The sequence below is a fragment of the Cnephaeus nilssonii genome (assembly GCF_951640355.1).
Source record: "Cnephaeus nilssonii genome assembly, chromosome: 20".
NCBI lineage: Eukaryota > Metazoa > Chordata > Mammalia > Chiroptera > Vespertilionidae > Cnephaeus > Cnephaeus nilssonii.
This window is the reverse complement of record NC_137091.1, coordinates 13,549,179-13,569,861: the sequence shown is the minus strand read 5'-3', so window position 1 is coordinate 13,569,861 and position 20,683 is coordinate 13,549,179. Positions and strand designations below refer to the sequence as shown.

General features: G+C 50.8%; 2 protein-coding genes across 6 annotated transcripts in view; one reads left to right on the top strand and one right to left on the bottom strand.

Annotated features, from left to right (window-relative positions):
• Nucleotides 1–14,532, top strand: part of PRMT7 (protein arginine methyltransferase 7) — a 40,868-nt gene extending 26,336 nt beyond the window's left edge. For all 5 annotated transcript variants that reach the window (XM_079799675.1, XM_079799676.1, XM_079799674.1 and 2 more), the window contains exons 9-18: nt 3,573–3,700; nt 4,146–4,281; nt 5,165–5,248; nt 5,640–5,687; nt 6,324–6,413; nt 9,885–10,046; nt 11,135–11,209; nt 12,970–13,130; nt 13,997–14,093; nt 14,315–14,532. In XM_079799675.1, the coding sequence (XP_079655801.1) occupies nt 3,573–3,700; nt 4,146–4,281; nt 5,165–5,248; nt 5,640–5,687; nt 6,324–6,413; nt 9,885–10,046; nt 11,135–11,209; nt 12,970–13,130; nt 13,997–14,093; nt 14,315–14,494 (1,161 nt within the window). In that variant the 3' untranslated portion in view covers nt 14,495–14,532. The remainder of the gene's footprint in view (nt 1–3,572; nt 3,701–4,145; nt 4,282–5,164; nt 5,249–5,639; nt 5,688–6,323; nt 6,414–9,884; nt 10,047–11,134; nt 11,210–12,969; nt 13,131–13,996; nt 14,094–14,314) is intronic.
• A 142-nt stretch (nt 14,533–14,674) lies between these two features.
• SMPD3 (sphingomyelin phosphodiesterase 3) overlaps nt 14,675–20,683 on the bottom strand; it is a 78,892-nt gene continuing 72,883 nt past the window's right edge. The window contains exons 7-9 of the mRNA XM_079799680.1: nt 20,437–20,500; nt 18,426–18,588; nt 14,675–18,179 (exon numbers count right to left, since the gene is read on the bottom strand). Coding sequence (XP_079655806.1) covers nt 18,078–18,179; nt 18,426–18,588; nt 20,437–20,500 — 329 coding nt within the window. The 3' untranslated portion in view covers nt 14,675–18,077. The remainder of the gene's footprint in view (nt 18,180–18,425; nt 18,589–20,436; nt 20,501–20,683) is intronic.

The following is a 20,683-nucleotide window of genomic DNA, read 5'->3' as shown; positions in this document are numbered from 1 at the left end:
ATAGACACACACACACTCACATATATATATGTAAAAAAGATAGATCTCTCAGGCCAAGTTCATGGTCAGCATTAGTGGACACCCTGAACTGTAGGGAAGCTACTATGCTGGCTCTCCCATCAGATCAACTTGAAATAGAGAACTACAGCTTACCTACAGACTCATTTTCTTGGTCTCAAAATCTACCTTTCCCAGGTCAATTGAAAGTGGGTGGAAGACATGAATTACAGAAAAGGTAATACAGAGTACTCCTTAACATGTGAAAAGCTGGTCAGCTTCACTTATAAAAGCAATGAAGACGCCAAAACCGGTTTGGCTCAGTGGATAGAGCGTCGGCCTGCGGACTCAAGGGTCCCAGGTTCGATTCCAGTCAAGGGCATGTACCTTGGTTGCGGGCACATCCCCAGTAGGGGGTGTGCAAGAGGCAGCTGATCGATGTTTCTCTCTCATCGATGTTTCTAACTCTCTATCCCTCTCTCTTCCTCTCTGTAAAAAAATCAATAAAATATATTAAAAAAAAAAAAAGCAATGAAGATTTAAACTGCAGTGAAATACCATTTTTTACCTGTTAGTGAATAAAATTCAAAAAGTGGGGCAGCGCACTGTGGTGGAGCTGTGAGGAGTAGCAGGAAGTGATTGGTGGGGCATCCCTGGCACTCAGGCCCAGTTCCTCACGATGGAAAGTAATGCCATTTCTAGACATTTAGGCTCTGGATAGATATGCATATGAGTAGAGTGATGTGTGTGCCAGGATGGTCTACAGCCCTGATTTAAAAGAGTGGAACACCCCAGAGGGCACCAGTAGAGGACTGGCTAATCCATTATCCTACATTCAGTGAATGAGGCAGCTCGCTGTTGTGGAACAATCTCCAGGATATATTGTTAAGTGAAGCAAAAGTAGAGGTTCAGAGCAGTATGTGGTATGCCAACATTGGTGTTATTAAAAATGAGGATATATGTGGATAAGTGTCTGTGGTATGTGACTGTAAAGGTATCTTTGGAAGAGTTTATAGAAATCAGTAAAAATAGTTACTTCTGGGAAGAGGGCTGAAGATGAGGGGTGGAAAGGAAACTTTTTTTTTTTCACTCCATGACCCTTTTATATCTTTTGAATTTTCTCTCATGTGCATGTGTTATATCAGCCCCTCTACATACACACTCAGAGGGAAAGTGGGGAAGGTGCTTCAGAGCTGAGGAATCAGAGCTTCCCTTTCTACCTGGGAGATGCTGAGTACCTTCCTCTATGTCCCTCCTTCTGTTACTACTTGTGGGACACTGGCTTTGTTTTGATTGGCTCTAGGTATACGCAGGTGACTTAGGGAAGGCCTAGCAGCCCCCTCTTGCTCCTTGAATTACTGCTTAGGCCGAAAGGTTATGACTGCTGTGGGATTGTGGCCAGTTCCCTTGGCCTTGTGAGCTTCCCTCTGCAAACTGTCTTCCAGGCCCCTGTCCCAGGCAGGCAGGCATGTATCCAGGCAGTGGGTGTGAACTTCCCTCTTCTATAGCCTTTGTCCTCTGCATGCTGAGTGTGTGTGAATTCCACAGAGTTGAGATTGGCACTAGACTGCTTTGTTCCTCTCTAGGAGTGTGATGTTGCAAAATTACATGGATCCTCATGTAAGACCTGCTGGAACCACAGAATGTCCAAACCAAGACTCAGCCTGGCCCCGTGCTTGGAGCAGGGCCTGTGTTCAGGCAGCAGTGGTGGGTGCTTGTCCCCACGTCTCCTGACTGTGCGGCTTGTGTCCTTTCTCCACCGGCAGTGACTTTGGGCTGTTAGGAATTAGAGGAGCTGCTAATGAATCTCCCTCCTGACTTCACTAAACTGTTCTTGATCTGAAATCTATTCAGCCTGTCTCACCTTAGACAGTGGGTTGTCAGCAGTTCTTTAGCATTAGGACCTGGAAGGCTGGTGTGTGGGAAGGGCACAGTGACAGGGAAGCGCCGAGGGAACACCGAGGGGTGAGGGAAAGGCTTCTTTTGTCTTAGGATCAATTTGCATAGTAGGGAAAGAACAATAGCTTTTAGTGAACCTATTTTTTTCCTCCTGTTATTGTTTATTTTTTCCAGAATGTATCTGGTTAGATTTTCATTTGTTAGCTTTTCTGTCAAATAGACATCTTAGCTACAGGGAATGCCATTCACCTGCTTTTTAGTTACATCTAAGAGTGGGTAGGGTGTGGCGTGGTCCTGGTATGGAGTGTGCAGCAGTCGTCTCATCAGAGTTGAGCCAGGCACCCACTGTTTAGGACAGTTATTTCTTTTTTAAAAAAAGAGGCTTAACGATTATAAGAATAATTTTGTTCTATATAAACATCATTATATAGAACAAAAATGAATTAAGTTACTTGTAGGCCTTCCATCCAAAAGAATTCCCTTTCTTTCCACCCTTTCCACATGCATGGGTTTTTGTCAGACTAATTTTTGTATTTTTCTGCTGCACCATCGTCTTCATATTCATAATTTTAAATGTCTGCGAGTTTCTGCCTAAGGAATTATCCATTTCTGAACTGTTGCACATTTGGGTTGATCCCAGTTTTTGTGAGTTTAAATAATTCTGTAACAAGCATTTTTACATAACTATAGCTTTTTTTCTTTTCTTACTTTTTTATTTTTAAAGAATAGTTTATTGGTTTTTAGAGAGAGAGGAAGGGAGAGGGAGAGAGAGAGAAACTTCAGTGTAAGAGCCGAACATCAATTGGCTGCCTCCTGCATGCCTCCGACTGGGGATTGAGCCTGCAACCCCAGCATGTGCCCTGACCAGGAACCGAACGGGCAGCCTGTAGGTACACAGGATGACATTCAACCACCTGAGCCACACAGGCCAGGGCAGCTCTTTTCTTTTTTCTCCTTTTCTTTCTTTCTTTTTTTTTTTTCCATTTAAAAAATTTATTAAACTGGTTCAGTCTCTTAGAAAGTTTTCATTTTGGCTGTTCCTATAGAGATTCTAAGAGGTTTTGAGTCTTCTCTTCTCTTTTCTTTGTTTTGTTGTTGTTGTATCAAAAAGATCAACAAAGCTTATTAAAAGGTTGACTCTCAATCATTGTAAATAGTTTCACAATTTAGAGTTTTCCACATCTTTAAAAACTATTTAATTCAAAAGAATAAAATAAAACCTCCCTGTACTATTTCCCCAACTTTTTATTTTGAAAAATTTTAAATTCACAGAATAAGTGAACATGAGCACTAATGTGGCTTTTACTTAAATTTACAATTGTTAACATTTGCCATATTTGCTTTTTTTCTGTCTCCCTTCCTCTCTGCCTTCCTCCTCCAGGCCCCCACCCCCACAAAAGAGGGTCAGGAGTCTCCGACCCTGAGCCCTTCTTGAAGACGGCTGCCCTAAACCACATTTTGTCTCCCTAAAGCCAGTAGTGTTCCAGCAAGCTTTCCAGCCATTAGCCTTTCTGACTTGAGAATTTTCTTCTTTATCTCTTTGGCCACAGTAGCTATCTGTTGTCCACACTGTGGTCTCCCTGCAAACTGATTTGTGGCTTGGGTTTTGACTCCTGGATTAGAAGCGTTGCTCTTGTTGCGGCTAGTGACTGCTGATTCTTCGTTTCCTATTTCAGTGGCGGGACCACTGGATGCAGTGTGTGTACTTCCTGCCACAAGAGGAGCCTGTGGTCCAGGGCTCAGCCCTCTGCCTGGTAGCCCACCACGATGACTACTGTGTGTGGTACAGCCTTCAGAGGACCAGGTATACCCCGAGCCTCGAGGGGTGGGCACTGGGCCTGTGACACTGCGCATTTATGTAAATTCCCCTTTTATAGACATTATGTGTCTATAATTGGGAATTATAGAGGCATGAGTGGGCACATTTATATCTGAATAGAATAAGATAAGAGCAAAAGTCTGTGATTGGATGTGTCAGCACCTGTTGCATGTACTCATAAGAGGTTGTGCCCATTGTGGGGCCCCTACCTGGAACAGACATGTATGAGAATCTTGAGTTAGAGGGCCCTCCAACCTGTAATGCCTCCTTGAGAGCCAGAGCCTAGCACCAATCTAGGAAAGGACTGTGGGTGTGTCCTCTGAGGCCCATCTTAATTTTTCTGGGGCAGGTCCCTGTGCCATGTTTTCATGCTCGCTGGTGTCTAGCAGGTCACACTCATCACTCTGTGTCTGTTCATTTGTTGGCCCAGCCCCAAAAAGAATGGGAGAATCCACCCAGCACGGCCCGTGTGCGACTGCCAGGCTCACCTGCTCTGGAACCGGCCTCGGTTTGGAGAAATCAATGATCAGCACAGAACTGATCAATATGCCCAGGCCCTGAGGACGGTATGTGTCTAGCCTCTTGGGTGCTTGTGGGCAAGAAGGAGATTGTCCCGTGGGTCCCAGCTCATTTGTTGCTTTTGCTTTCTGTGCTCCCTGGTCTGTAGAGTGACTTCAGCCAGCTCCTTCCGGGTGGGTGCTCCGGTGAGCCTGAGCCTGTTCTGGGACTTCCTGGGGGCTTGTTCTCTGCTCACCCATGAGAGCCTCCAGCTGACAGCTTCCCGTTGGCCCCTGCCTTTGTCCCCTTGGAACTTTGCCTTTGTGGTCACCCACCAGCAATTCCTGTGGGTGATCCCAGTGGACCCAGCCACCCATTCTTCCTTTCATCTGCTGCCTCCTTTCTGAAATTTTCTAAAATGTAAATCTGGCCATGTAACTTTCCTCCCTGAAAGCCTTTGCTCCCTGCTGCCTATAGCAGGAGCCTCTTACCTGGGGACCACACACGGGATTTGGAGGGGTGTCTCTTGACTCCTTGGAGTAGTATGCAGAAGTATGTGTGTTCATGCATGCATTTTGGTGTAGCGAGGAACCTAACCATCCTAAGTTTCTCTTAGATCTGTGCCCTATGAAGGAATCCCTGTCTTTGGGGAGTCACTCAGCAGGCTCACAGCTATCTGTGCTGTGACAGAGGCCTGTCATCGTGGACTGGGAGGTGACCAGTGGAAAATGGGGCAGGCCTTCAAGTGGGCCTTCTAGGACAGCCTCCTGATCTCAGGGTCTGGGTTGGGAGAGGTGAGTGAGGTGGAGGTGTTGGAGGATGGGGACTGGCTGCCACATGGTGTAGGAACACAAAAAGATCGAGCAGGTCAGTGGGATCTGTCAGTTTACCAACAAGAATTTCTTGACATACTGTAAGAAAACTTGTGCTGAAGTTGCTCTTTTCTGGCAGGTGCTGAAGCCAGACAGTATTTGCCTGTGTGTCAGCGATGGCAGTCTGCTCTCCATGCTGGCGCATTACCTTGGGGCAGAGCAGGTACTGGATGTGTGCTGTTCACTTAGCTTCCTGAACGCAGCTATTGAGTTAGGGTGCCGTGTGGTCTGAGTACACAGTTCTGTAACTAGAGCCCTTTGCAGGTGCAGCTACCATCTGTATAGCATGCTTGGTTCAGAGTTATGGGTTTATTGCCTCCGTGTGCCGGCAGGAGTCAGGCTACAACACTGACCTATACCTGCAGCTCCGCTGACAGCTGCCACCTTGCTCTAGGGTCAGTGCGGAGCATGGGCGCTGTCCAGCGGGTAATGAGCACAGGTGGAGGTGGTTAGGTGGTGTCTTCAGCCTGGGAATGATTTCGCCCCATTTTAATCTTTAATTTTGTTCTCTGTTAAGTGACTCTCCTACACTAATAGCATATTATTCTCTCTAGGTACTTACAATAGAGAGTTCAGCAGCTTCTCATAGACTGATGAAAAAGGTAAGTGATAATTGTTGTTACTGAAATAATGAGGGGACCTGCGGTGCTGCCTTCCCAAGTCTGGCACTTCTGCTTTGAAGTAGTGTGGGTACCAGGGGCACGGGGAGAAGCAGCATCAGTCTGCTTGCTCCAGTCTGGCCTGGAAGTCTTCTAGGGCTGTCATTGATTAGAAACAGATGCATAGACTTGGTTTTGTTTTCTGGCTAAAGAAGTGTAAGCTTTTCTCCTCACTTGAAATTAAAAAATTAAATTCTTCCTATGATTTGTTTCTGGGACGCCAGTGCCCAGGGAGTCATTGCTCACGGGTTGGCCTGTCTGGTTGGTTCCGTGATGGTTTTCTCCTCCTGGCCAGTGATTGGTTTTGCTTTCCTCTCTGAAGGAGAACCCACCTCCACCAGAACTGCAGGCCTATTGCTAAGTCCTGTTGATGTGCCTGAGAGAGAAATTTCTTTTTCTGTTGCATTTTGTTAGTGATCTCATCCCTGGTGTGTAGGATGCCCTGGAGGGGAGAATTTCCACAAAGCACATAAAAGTGGTGCTCTGGAACTAATTGGCCAGAAAGCTGCAGACAGAAAAAGCAACGTTGAGATGTTTTTTTCTGGACAAAAATAATACTTTTGTTGTTTTATCTTTAAGATCTTCAAGGCTAACCACTTGGAAGATAAAATTAATGTAATAGAGAAACGGCCTGAATTATTAACATCTGCAGATTTGGAGGGTAAAAAAGTGAGTAACGAGAGTTCACAGTAGGGGCACAGCACTCGATGGCCCGAGCTGTCCCCTCTCTTCTCCAGCCTCATGGAGGGTCCCTTGTGGAACTCACCAGCTAGGAAGTGGCCACTGTGGAGGGTGAGAGGAGGGGAGGCAGAGATGCCCGCTGAGCAGATACTTGCAGTGCTCTGAACTCTGGCTAATCTCTGCTCCCTGAAGTGAGGGCAGCCGGCTCTGCTGGGAATAACAGCAGCACACGGTGTCCTCCTTCCTGTTCCTTCACAGCTCTCCTGTGCGCTTCGCCTTCCTGTTCACCTCCCGCCGCAGTCAGTCGGCCTTTGTCCCCAGCGCGCGCCTCCCACCTCTTAGTAACCTCTTAGTAACTAAACACAGTCTCCTGCATGCTTCCTCTCACAGGCCCCTGGAACCTGACAACCCAGGGCCCTTTCTCCTTAACACACTTCTTCTTAGGGTTTTAAGAGACTGCCTTTTCTAGGTTTTCTTCTTCTTTTTCCAGTTCCTTCCTCTCAGTTCTTTGTGGGCCTCTCTTCCTTCACTTGATCCTTCCCTGGGAAGTTCTTGGTGCTCCCTCCTTATCTATCATCTCTGTGACTCCTCTCCAGTGATAACATCCATTTCCACATGGGAATCTGTGAGGGACAAATGTTGTGTCTCCACGTGTCACCTGGGTGTCTTTCCTCACATGTCCCACAGGCCCTTAAAGCTGGAACCTGTCATCTTTCTTACCAACTTTTTAAACAGATTTTTTGGGATATAATTGACATACCATCAAATCAACCCATTTTAAGAGTACAATTTAATGATTTTTTTAAAGTAAATTTATAGAGTTGTACAACTATCACATAATCTAGTTTTACAACATTTTCTTCACCCAGCCCCCAGCCCCAGGCAACCACTGATCTGTTTTTTGTCTATAAACTTGTCTTTTCTGGGCATTTCATATAAGTGGAATAATACTATATATGGTCTTCTCTGTTGGGCTTCTTTCACTGGGCATGTCTTTGAGGTTCATCCATATTGTAGAATGTGTCAGTATTTTGTTCTCTTTTTTGTTGATAATCCTTACCTGAGGATTTTTTTTGCTTTGATTTTTAGAGAGAGTGGAAGGGAGAAAAGGAAGGGAAGAGAGAGAGAGAGAGAGAGAGAGAGAGAGAGAGAGAGAGAGAGAGAGAAAAAGAAAGAAAGGCATCGATGTGAGAGATATACATCAATTGGTTTGCCTCCTGCATTTGCCCTGACCAGGACTGGGGATGGAACCTGCAACCCAGGTACATACCCTTGACTAGGGATTGAACCCACCACCCTTTGGTGTGCGGGCTGAGGCTCTAACGACGAAGCCATACTGGCCAGGGCAGTATTTTGTTCCTTTTTAATTCTGATTGGTACCCTGTTGTATGACTCTGCCACAGTTTGTGTATCCATTCACTTGTTGTGGGTATTTGTATTGTTTCCAGGGTTTGGCTGTTTCAGCGCTGCTGTGAACACTGGTACCTAAGTCTTTGTGAGGATACATGTTTTCAGTCTCTTAGGTAGCTGCCTAGGCTTGGAATTGGTGGGTCATGAGGTATTTTTGTTTTAACTTTTTAAGAAACTGCCAAACTTGTCCAAAGTGGCTGTACCATTTTACATCCCCAGTCATGTATGAGGGTCCCAGTTTCTCTGTATCTTTATAAACACTTGTTGTCTATTGTTTTTATTATGGTCACTTAATGGCTGTGCAGTGATGTCTCATGATTTTGATATGTGTTTGCCTAATGCCTAATGATGTTGAACACATTTTCATGTGCTCATTTGCTCTTCTATGTCTTATTTAGTGAAATATCTACTCACATCTTTTTTCCATTTCCTCCTATGCCTTTTTAAAAAATAACAATTTATGACCCATTTAAAACACACACTTAAGTGATAAGATTGTGCAACATTCACCCCAATCAACTTTAGAACGTTTTTATCCCCCAAAAGGAGACCCCTTGCCCATTAGCAGTCACTCCCCATTTGCCACCAATCCTCCCAGCCCTAGGCAACCACTAATGTACTTTTTGTCTGTATCAATGGTCATTTCTGGACATTTCATGTAAATGGAGTCAGGCGATACGTGGTCCCTTTATGATGGGCTTATTTCAAGATTCATACACGTTGTAGCATAAACCAATACTTCATTTCTTTTTACTGCTGGGTAATAGTCCATTGTATGGAATGGGGAATACCACATTTTGTTTTTCTGTTTATCAGTTGATGGACATTTGGGTTGTTTCTACTTTTTTGGCTACTACGCTGCTATGAACATTCATATACAAGTTGCTCTTTTCCCCCCCTCATTGATGAGGATTAAAAAGGCGTTTAAACTCTGTAAGCCATTGACATGGTGCACTAGCTAGATTCCAGGTCACTGGAGTGGTGAATAGAAGTGGTGAGCGGGGCATTCTTGCCTTGTTCCCGATGCTGGGGTGTGGGGAGCACTCAGGACCAACACTTTCCTATCTTCAGTGTCTTCCTTCTGCATCTCCGTCACCTCAGCCAGAAACCCTGACATCATCTTGGACTGGTGCCCTGTCTCTTCAGCATCTGCCACGCCTTGGTCTCCCTTTTGCACACTCCCCACTCCTTATAGTACTCACCCAGGTCCCCTCCTGCAGGTGGTGTCCTCATAGGCTTCTTGGATGTCAGCGGGCTCTTTCTAAAACACACCCCTTCTCTGATTAAAGGGTTAGTGGCCCCCTCTTGCCTCCTCGGCACAGTCCAGGCCCCTGAACCTGTCATCACTTGCCTTTGGGTGACCTGGCTCCTCTCCACCTCTCTGGCCTCACCCTTTATCATCCTGCCCTGTGTGCTCATCTGGTGAGCTCCCGAGAGGGCCTCCTCTCCCACCGTATGTGCCTCTGTCCGTCCACTGTCTGGAGTCTCCTCTCCCTTGCATTTTTGGACTCCTACTCATGTGTTTCATGTCTGCTTCATTCACTCAGTACGTGTGTACTGACCATCTGCTGTGGGCCAGGCGCTTTGTTCAGTGCTGGGGTTACTATGCTGCCAATGTCCCCATTTTAGCATTTCGTGGTGCTCAGAGCCTCGTGAGAGAGAATGATGAACACTGAAAATAAATTGTCAAGATAAGCTTTGATGGAGATGTACAGGGCCATCCTGGAGGCCCTTCCTGATGCTCTTACCTCTGAGGTCCTCCACATGCCCCTTCCACGCATCTGTCAAAGCCTGTCGTCCTCCGCGAGGACAGTCCCAGCCTCACCTGCTCCCTCTTCCATTCAGCACTCATGAGGGTGGGGCTTGTTTCTGTTTTTCATCTCTGTATCTTCATGGGCAGGTGCAGACCTGGCATACTTCTTTGTTAACTGAGTGAGTGAGCAAATGAATGGCCTGTTACTTCCATGTACCCGTGAAACTTGTGACCTGTGTTTCTTTTCAGAAGAGTCCTTCTGATGTCTTGGTTCTGCTTCTCACTCTGATCTCCAGGTCTCTCTCCTGCTGGGTGAGCCGTTCTTTACCACCAGCCTGTTGCCATGGCACAATCTGTACTTCTGGTATGTGCGGACTGCCCTGGACCAGCACTTGGGGCCTGGCGCTGTGGTGATGCCCCAGGCTGCTTCGCTGCACGCTGTGGTCGTGGAGTTCAGGGTAGGCCACCCAGAGGTTTTTTGCAGATGGGACAGGGGTACCTTGCTTTCTTGCAAAGACTTGGGTGTAGATGGTGGTCCTCAGGTCTGTGTGATTTGGCCTCTGCTTTTCCGTTTCAGCACCTGCCGGGCTGAATAGAAGATGCCTGTCTTTTTTAAAATGCAGTAATTTGACATATGAAATGGAATTGGCTATGTGTTGTCATTGTACAATATGGCTTATCAGAATAATTAAAATATAGAAATGAAGAGTTTCAGAAGACGTGCTGTGCAGCTTGCTCTGCTCTCATTAAGAGTCAACGCTGCACTTGTTAAAAGCCCTTTGAGATGGGAGAGTCACCTTTATGTGAGGAAAAATTGAAAAGCTTCATTTTAATTTTCTCATCACAGCAGAGCCACAGTCACAAAGTCATTTTGGGAAAGGCATTTTTATTAAAAGGATTTTAAAATGCTTTTAACCCGAAATGTCGAATGAACCTCATTTGATACTTCTTTGATAAGAGTGGCTTTGTCCATTGGTAGCCAAGTGACCCCATCCCTTACTTTCTGGGTATTTCTTCTGTGTTATTTGTTTACCGATGAGATTTCCACATGAATTCTGGTATTCATGGCCAAAGAAGGAATGTGGAGAGCGATGCTCGTCTCCAGGCAAAAATCCAGGAGACAGGACACAAAGTTGACTGATCTGAGGCTTCTGGTCCCCTCCCTCCTGTTGTTCTCACGCTCTGTTTATTGGTACAGAGCCTTATAGATTTCTTCCTGAAGAAAATGGTGCTCAGGATGGACAGAGAGCAAGAAACCCCAGCCCAGTAGCTCTGGCCAGTTGTCTCCTTGTGGGAGAGGACTTGGGGTCATGTCACAGAACTGTCCTCAATTTTGGGGGGTCTCTTCTAGGCCCCCAACCTTGGGTGTCTCTTTCAGGCATGTGAAAACAGCACGATGTGCCTAAGGTTTGGGGCTGGGGCCACCCCAGCTTGATCTTACTGACCCTCCTTATCTTGTTGCCACACTTCCCTGAGGCCCTGGTGGGTGCAGACGTCAGAGTTCCCTGGCAGGTGGGTGTCAGTGAAGATTGTGCCTTCCTCGTAGGACCTGTGGCGGATCCGGAGTCCCTGTGGCGACTGTGAAGGCTTTGATGTGCACATCATGGATGACATGATTAAGGTATATGGGGCTGCAGCTCCCACCCACAGTGTTCCTCCCACCCCCTCCACATCACCACAGGCCTCTGACAAGGACGTCTGGCTTCTGTGGAGAGACATGGGTTGGGCAGTGTGAGCAGCGTGCAGAGAGCTCTTCTGTTGGGGGCAGGTGTATCTATTCTGCTTGGTTCGTCATGAGCATTAGTCTGAGAGCCATTGTGTCTCAGGGTCTAGTACTAAGCCATTCTTGGCCCCGTGCTGTAACCCCTGAATCAGAATCAGTTGCCTCCCATACACGCCCTGCTCAGGGATTGAACCCACAACCTAGGTATGTGCCCTGACTGGGAATTGAACCAAAACCTTTTGGTGTAGGGGACAATGCTCTAACAGCCACCCGGCCAGGGCTCTGTTCACATTTTTCTACAATGATTGTGGATTGTTCACATAAATATATTTTTTGAAGTAAATAAATCTACCAGATATTTTCCGTTTGCATCTTACCTGCCCCTCCACAGTTAACCACTGACTGTTCCATGCTTCTAGAAATCTCCTTTGTGCTGTGTCCCCGCACACTCTAGCCTCCTCTGACCACTTCTTAGGCTCCTTCTTGGCCTCTTCCTTCCTTTCCATCCCCTAAGCTGTCATGTGTTCTAGGTCTCCCTCAGGCCCCTGTCCTTACCAGTCCCTGCCCCCTCTCTGTTGCAGGCTAATGTTTGCATTTGTCCTGAGCTCAGACCAAATAGCTAAGAGCAGTGGACTCTCCACTGAGATGTCCTCAGGCCTCTGACCTTGATGCTTCCAAATTCACATGCTCTTTCCCCATCCCCAGCCTGGCTTCTCCCAGGGCTCCCATCCTCGGCCTGCCACCACTTCATACCCGGGTGCCTGACACTGGGCTCAGGGCCTGGGCGTCCTCCCACGCAAGTCCTCACCTTCACTTGCACTTGGTCATCAGGTTCCGTAACCATCAGGTCATCAGTGAGCCCCAAAACCAGTTTTCTTTCCCTGCTGCTGCTCTGGTCTGGGCCACTTCCTCTCGTCTGTGACCATGTAGCCTCCTGCCTCCCCCACTCAACCATTCCCCACTTGGAGCTCAAATAAACCTGTAGATCCTGAGTCTGGCCCTATCTACCCCCTGTGGGAAAACCTGTGAGGCTCCCTGTCCCCTCCCCCTGCAGAGTCACCCCTTCAGAGTCACTGACCCCTGCTGCTAGGCCTGCTCTCTCCTCAGTTTTGTCCACTCTCCTTGCAGCCAACTCCTGTGTGACCTTAGGAGGCAACTCCGAGGTCCCCACTCCAGGCAGCTCTCTTGCCCAGCCCTGTCTCTGCAGGAGGTCAGTGCTCCTCGGGCACCATGGTTGCTTGTCTCTGCGTTGTCTAGACGGGATCCTCACGTGGGGCTGATCTGTCAGCTGTAGTGCTTAGTAAGGGCCACCTAACAGGCGAGTGTCCAAGCACCAGGTGTCGTCAGTGTAGACATTTGGTCCTCAAAGTAGCTTGTGAGATAAGCAGTGTCATCCCATTTTAAAAAGGGAGAAAATGAGGCTTAGAGAGGTGACGTGACTTGCTGGGGAGACAGCTCATGAATGGCACAGGGAACAGAGAAGCCAGTGGTCTGTGAGGACCGACTGCCCCATGAGACTGTGGCATTTACCCTGAGGGACTGGTCCATGGAGGCGAGGGGCCACTGGCATGGACCCTGGAGGTGGGGACATGAGCCCCTTACCCCGTGGGCAGCCTGGCCCAGTCTCTGCAGAGCCTCGAATCTCCTTCCCTTCTCAGCATGCCTTGGACTTTAGGGAGAGCAAGGAGGCTGAGCCCCATCCACTGTGGGAGTACCCGTGCCGCAGCCTCTCCGAGCCGCAGCAGATCCTGACCTTTGATTTTCAGCAGCCAGTCCCCCCGCAGTCTGTCCGTGCTGAGGGCTCCATCGAGCTGAGGAGGTGAGTGTTGGCTCCTGGGTGGGAGTGTTGGAAGGAAATAAGGAGGTGGGGAGTGCCTGCTTTCTGTCTAGCAGTTACTGCCCATGTGGCTAACCACTTGGCCTTCCTTGTCTCAGCCTTGCCCTTCTTGGTCTAAAGTGGCCCTGAGTGTATAGAGGGTCCCCACAGCCTCTGGGTAGGAGGCAGTGCCAAAGTGGTCTTTGCTTTTCCCTCCGCATCTCAGGCTCCCTTTGAGCTAACAGCATGTTGGATCACAGCTGCAGAGAAATGTGAATTTGGTTGCTATGGTTACCCATTGGACCATTTTTCTCCTGGGAACTAAAGCAGGTTAGGAATTGGTGAGGGCACTCATTGTGAGGCAGGGTCAGGCCCACCCAGCTCCAGCTCCCTTCATGGGAGGAGCTGCTGCTCCCAGAGGAAGTGCCCCTGGGTGGATCCCTGAGCCCAGGGCCCTTTGGGGCTCCTCTGATGACGGGAGGCAGGCAGAGACCATCGGGCCTGCCATCCAGGGTATCAGGGAGGGTTCTTCCAGCATGCGGTGCCAGGGCTGTGCTCTGAGCCTCTGGACCAAGCCTTTCTGTGACTGCAGGCTAAGGAGGCTGGTCCTGTGGCAGCCCTGCCCTGCCCCAGGCTTACCTGAATACGTGGCCGGGCTGTGAGGAGTGAGGGGGGCTTTGGGTTGTGGCTCTTCTTGTTCAGCATTTTACTGAGTGGCTTTTAGTCAGGCAGAGTGTCAAGAGCCTCCTGACTGGGCAGGTGGAAGTGGGGAAGAGCAGAGGTTTCTGGAAAGCAGAGGGGAGCCATGGCCATGCTCATCTATCTCTTGTGGTGCTGTTTCTGTTTGACCAAATATCCCCCGCCCCCAGGCCTGGGAGGAGCCACGGGGCTGTCCTGTGGATGGAATACCACCTGACCCCGGACAGCACCATCAGCACTGGCCTGCTGAAGCCTGCAGAGGACAAGGTACTGCTGTGCACATGGGCCCAGAGTGGCTGACCCTGAGAGCGGTGCTGTTGGGGGGCCCACACCACCACGGTGCTCTGGGTATTCCTGGGGCATGGTCAGCCAGGTGGGAACCTGGTCTGAGCAGTAGCTTCCCACCTCGAGCTTTAAGCAGGGGAGGCTGGCCAGAAGAGGGCTTAGTTGCTGGCCACTCTCACCGCCTTCTGCTTCTCCTGCTGCAGGGATACTGTTGCTGGAACCCACACTGCAAGCAGGCCGTGTACTTCTTCAGCACCATGCTGGACCCCAAAGCACCTCTGGGAGGCCCGCAGACAGTCAGCTACACTGTGGAGTTCCAACCCCTCACTGGAGATGTCACCATGGATTTCACACTCTCAGATACCCTGGGTGATGAGCACTGACCCTCACTTAAGAAATAAAGTGGCCCCAGAGGCTCCGGGCTCTGAATGGTGTGGCTTTCTGGGAAGGAAGTTGAAGGTGCCTCTCCTTTCAGGCCCCAGCTCAGTTTCTGGGTATGGAGACCTCTTCCCTTTTTCATTTTCACACTGCTGGCTCCTCGCGCCAGGTGTGGCAGGCAGCATGGGCTGCTGGCTGAATGTGAAGCCGAGGAGGGGGCAGAGAGCCCACTCTGCAGTGGTTCTGATGTGCTCAGAAAGCTCTAAGGCTTCAGAACCACTTTTCTGGGCCTCATGTGCTGAGGCGGCTGGGCTGCCCGTGGTGGTCGCCAGCCTGGCCAGTGCACCGGGACGTCTGCCTGGCTCTGGCTAGGAGGAGGAGCTTCCGGGGGCCGAGATGCTGACTCATGGCCGGGCTGAGGACCGGCTTCTGGCCCTTTCACTCGATGGGTAATGTCACCAAGCTGCATTCCTAAGCATCTGGCTTATGTGTGCAGCACCAGCAGGGGACCAAAACCTGACAACGGACACCAGGCTGCTGTTCAGAAGACAGGGAGGAGGCTGTTCCAAAGCAGTTCCTGAGATGCAGATCCAGGAAACCAGCCACCAGGAGAGGGAGCCAGGAGGTACAACCCTTTCCGTGTGCCCCCCTCTTGCAGAAGTCTGGGGCAGATGAGTACACTGCTTCTCCCACTGACCCTCAAAATGCCCTTTTGCTGTTTACCACCTGCCCCAGCTTGGGTCCGGCCCCAGCTTGTTGCTCAAATAAGTGGAGAACACCAGCCTTGAGCCTCACAGTTTTATTTTCTCCTTGTGATCCATCCTTCCTTTCAGCACCAGTAAAGGAGAAAAACACCTCTCTTTTCAAAATATTTTATCAGGTGAAAGATTGTTTTTCTTCTAGGGAAGAATCGTCTGGATATATATTTGATAATGTTTTTACCAAAACCTTACGTGTGCTTACCATATAAAACCCCTAATGTCCCATGAGGATACAATACAGAAAAAAATACAGAAATTAAAAAAGTCTTTTTTTTTCTTTTTTAAAACAGTATTTCTAAATCTCAGCAAGTTAATACAATAGTTAAAAAGCATCAAGATTAATATTCATACTTAAAACTTAAGGTGGTTTGGACAAATGAAAATGACCATTTCCTTCCCAAGCTGACCCTGCCTCCTGGCTTCTCTGGAGGAGGCTGGGCCCCGGGCAGGTGTGGGACCTTGATTGGGGATTTGGGTAACCCCTCTGTCTGCCCCCCCCCCAGGCCAAACACACAATATGAGATCCTGGCAATGTTTCTTTTCTTTCCTTTTTAAAAATTAAAATGGAAAAGTCTGGCTTGTGCACGGCCCCTGGAGTCCACAGGCTTCAAGAAACATGTGGTTGGGTGATGGCGGCCTCGGTACTGTGGCCACTTGAGGGAGTTGCTAGGGGAGCTGGGAGGTGGTACACCAGGGCCGGCTGTAGAGGCGACCTTGTTAGGACAGGAAGTGACTGAGGCACAGGGAGGTATGACTTGCCTAAGGCCGCCCTGTGAGAAGAGAGAGAAGCATGTGCCCCTGCACAGTGGCCCCCATCCAGCTGCCCTGGGAGGGAGGCAGCCCCTCTGAGGGCTGGGCGCCATGAGGTTTCTCTGCTTCAGGAGCCTTCGCCTGTCTCCCCTGCGCTCCCGGGTACACTGCCAAGCTGCAGCCTGGGGTCCTTGGCTCAGGCCCCACCACCTAGGCATTGTGCCTGCCTAGTAGGACCCTGCCTGTGTGAGTAGATTCCTGGATGCTCCTGGGAGTGAGGGGCCCTCTGACCCCACAAAGCCTGGCTAAGACTGAAAGCCAGGCCCTTGGAGGAGGGGCACAGCAGAGCTCAGGTGGGACTGTGTCCTCAGCGGTGAGTAGCCCCTCGTGGCTCTGGACCCCAGGGGCAGGGCTGGGAAGTATTGAAGCCCTCAGCTCTGCCACTGTCCTGGCCAGGTGGGTATATAGCTTGTCCTCTCCCAGCACAGGACCTGACCTCTGGCTGGCTGCTTGGACCCCTCTTGGTCCCTCTTGCAGCTCAGTGGGTGACAAGGCACAGTGTCAGCGCACCGACACCAGAGGGTCCTAGTATGCTCCCCAGCCTTGCTGGGCAAAGCTGGCTTCAAGCTAGGTGGGCACAGGTCAGGGTGCTATGAGAAGGGGAGACAAGTGGGGGTTGTCAAGAACAGTCCCCTGAGCCGGGGGAGCCTCACACCTGGAAATGGACACAGCCTTCTCTGTGTGACTGTAGGGAGCGTCCCCAGGTGTGTGTAAAGGCAGGTGGGCGGAGGCAGTGCTGCCATGGGGTGATGAGCTGCAGGCCTCACCTATAGGCTTTGCCACGCCCGGTGCCTGGGTGCCTGGGGCTGGCCCTGGGTACCTAGTGGCAGAGTGGGCATCTCTGTGCCTGGATGCCAACCAGTACCACTCCTTGCCCTGTGCAAGCAGTGGCCCCTGACCTTGCCACCCGCAGCCTGCACACTGGTGGGTGGGGGACAGGTCGTCCTCTGCACTAGGGCCCCAGGGTCACTTTTGAGGGTGGGTCTGGGGGACAGAGCTGCAGCCCTACCCAGAGGCAGGTGGACAGTTCCTGAGCTCCTCCAGCATATGGGTGAGGACAGTCCCCAGGGAAGGATTGGTCCCAAACCGGAAGGGTGTCTGGAGGAGAGACGGGATCAGGCAGAAAGAGGAGGTGTTGGTTTTGGCAGAAGAGAAGCTATACATTTATCGTTTTCAAAACCAGCAGCGCCCTTTCCGCTGTATCCGGGAGCTCCCCTCTCCCTGTAGAAGTGGTGCTCTCTCCTCAGCCTCCGGTTTCCACTTAGAGTGGGTCCCGGGCCAGGAGGGGCGCCTGTCTCAGGAAGAGCAGCGTTCTCCCTTGCAGTTTGCAGACCCTCTAACGTGAAGGGTTGTTCCTGGTCTTGACTCTTCCTGTTTTTCTTTTTAAAATGTAATCGCCCTTGAATGCAAGACCCGGGGAAGAGCCCAGGCTTGTGGTGACTGGACACAGCCCTCACGGTCCCTGCTCATGAGCCGACCCAGCTGCAGGCAGCGCACTGGCGGCCCTGTGCCCAGGAATGCTTCTTTGGCTGGTTCTGATTGTGTTTGGAGTTTGGCCTTGGGTGAGGCCTGAGCAAGGGGTCTGAGTGACTATGGTGTGGCACATGGCATGCGGGCAGCGTGCATGCGAGGGTGCAGGCATGCGAGACAACATGGCAGCAGACAGAAATAATGAACCCTGGACGAAGCTTGAGAAAAGATACAAAGAGTACAGAAACCCGGTTCTCTTACTAACCCACGGGTTACAAACTAGGTTGTGCTGTAGATTTGTAGAAAATCACGTTTTGAAAGAATGGCACTGGTTGGGTAGCTAGGGCTCCTCGAGCTGACCTGACTCCTGTTCGCAGCTGGTGCCCAGAGGTACAGGGCAGCGCTGGTTGCAGCTCACCCAGGGATGACCTCGGCTCCCCCAGCCCCTGCCCTCTCCAAGGCACTGCTGCTGGAGGGGACATGGCCAGAAAGGGGCTTTGGCTCAAAGGACTAGCAGAGGCCAGGCTGCTGTGATGACTTGGCTGGTCTATGCCTCCTCATCCCCCGTAGACACCATCAACCGCATGGCTACCGGGAGGTGGTCGGTCAGGCCGGACAGCTGGGTGATGAAACTGAATTCTTCCACCTCCTGGGGTTGGGGGAAGAGAAGCATCCTGATTAGACGCAAAGGACACCATGCAGAGGCAAGGGTGGGTTCTGGGCTGGGGCTGGCGGGTCTTCTGAAGGGCAGAGGGGTGGGAGGATCCCGAGGGCCCCAAAGGTCTCTTGGACTGGCAGGTCTCACTTTCAGAGGCGAGCTCAGTGCTGTTGAGGGGTACAGGGCTCAGGGTCCCCTCTCTATGGGCATGGCCTGGCTGCCCGACCCCAGACTCACAGCCTTCCAGTCCGGGCACAGCCCCTCCTCTGCATACAGCATGTAGTCGATGCGCCTGCCGTTGCCCTTCAGCACATCCTTGCGTCCCTTCTGGCCCGCCCCCGAGCTCTTGCTGGTGGGGAAGGCGAGGTACTCCCGGCGTCCCTCCTCACTCTCCAAGACCCTGCTCATGCAAACAGGAGGCAAGCTGAGCCCCTGCCCCTGCCCCAGGCCCCAAGTCCTGAGTGTGGAGCCAGGTTCTCATCCCGAGAGAAGCAGGTCAGACCACACCCCTGTGTTTAACAGCTTTCTTCCTTGTGGGCACCAAAAAGGATGGAGGGAAACTGAGTCTGAGGCTGCACGTTCCTGACTGAAACTATCCTGGAATGCCCCATGTCTTCCTCGGGCTGGCCAGCACTCGCTTCCTCTTTCTGAACTGGGAGTTTGGCTGTGGCTACAGCTTGGACCCTGTGCAGCCCAGAGACTACCTGAGTCGGGGACAGAACTGCCTGTCCCCTCTGCATAACAGGGTTCTGCTCTGAGCCAGTAGGGTCCCATTTGGGGGAACTTGGTCTTTACAGTGAACCTCAGGGACCCTTCTCGGGAAGACCCCAGAACCCCATGGCTTGTTTCAGGTTCAGGGGGTGGTGGGGAGCTAGGGAAGCACCCAGGCCCCATCCCAGGACTGGACTCTAGTGTCAGTCTGTCCCTGAGCAGCTGTGCCAAACCTCAGAGCTTCCATTTCCTCTGATACAAGAATGATTGCTGTGGGCCCAAACCTCAGAGCTTCCATTTCCTCTGATACAAGAATGATTGCTGTGGGCCCCAGGACCAGGGGACCAGGAGTGCCAAGAAAGTAATAACGGGATGTGACTATCATCCTGTTCCTCAGAGGAAGGAAAATGACATGGGTGCTTAAGAGCTAGCCAAGGTTCTACAGGGAGACCAGGATGCTCGGGTGGGGTGTTAACACCCTGAATCCGGGTCTCCTGACTCCCTGTCTGCCATCTGTCCTGCCAGGTTTCCTGCAGAGTCTGAGCACCTGTGGGGAGGAGCCTCCATGGGAGACTGTCGCAGAGGCAGGTGCAGGCCGATGTCAGGGGCAGAGTGGCAGCCACTGAGAGACCCTGGATGGGTAAAAGGGGCACCTGGACAGGCACAGCCAGCAAACATGGGTTTCTATAAGGTCGTTATCAGCATTGAGATAAATAATACTAATGAATGCAGAACATTGGTATCTCTCAGAAATATAATCCATTACTGTCCTTTGCCTTTGATAATTAATTCCAGCATCAGTGATCTGCGAGTTACTGATAGTCATTTTTTAATCATCAGCTCATAAAAAGATAATTTTCTCGGCATAGGATGATGTTTCAAATTTAGTCTGTAATCTAATTAATTGGCTCAAATTAGCTGCAAGGAGCCATTGCCGTGACTCTGTGCAGTCTCGGGCTCTGAATTATAAATTGGCTCTGCCGCTGGCTTCTCGAACGTGTCCTTTATGGAAGTGTCATTGGGTTCAAGAATGAAGTTTGGTTGCAATGGAGTTGTCTCTACTTTGAAAATAACTGGCTTACTAGTATGTTAGCTTTGCTTGTGTTTTTATTTGCCTAATGGGTGGCGAGCAGTTGCTGGGCTCCCTGGAGCAGGTGTCATCCCCGAGGCTCTTGGGCAGCCGAGAGCCTTGCCCTGGAAAATCCTGGTCCCTTTTCCTGTGCTTGGCCGGGCCCCAAGTCAGGCTCCCAAGGCAGACGGTTTGGGATTGGACTGGCTCTTGTAGAGTGAGCCAGGACTGCAGGTGTAGGAAACACCGCCTCAGGACCCCAGGCCTACTTTGGGGCTTCTCCGTAAGGCCGACCCCTCCGGCAAGAATGCCTCCAGGGCCTCCACCCACCCAGCTCTGTCCCTGAGGCTCTCCTGGGCTTCCTTCTCTCCTCTGCTCTGATTATAGCCATCTCCCCACAGCTGAGTCAGGGCTGGGTGCTCAGCCCAGAACCCGGCGCGCCTGGCCCCACCACAGCGGGGAGCTTACTTTTGTAGATTGTCAGGGGAGCTCACATCCTCATCGTTGATGCCATCCTGGTCCAGCATGGTACCTGGGGACAAGGGGTGAGAGCAGTCACTGCAGGTAGGACCCAGCCAGCCTCCAGGAGGCATCTGCCAGCCCGGGTGTCCCAAATCCCCCAGCATCGGGGTCTTGGGAGCAAGTCCTGGAGGTCCCTGTAGGAAGCACGTGGGGATCCCAGGCTTGGTGCAGTGTCAGGTCTTAGCATGGTGGG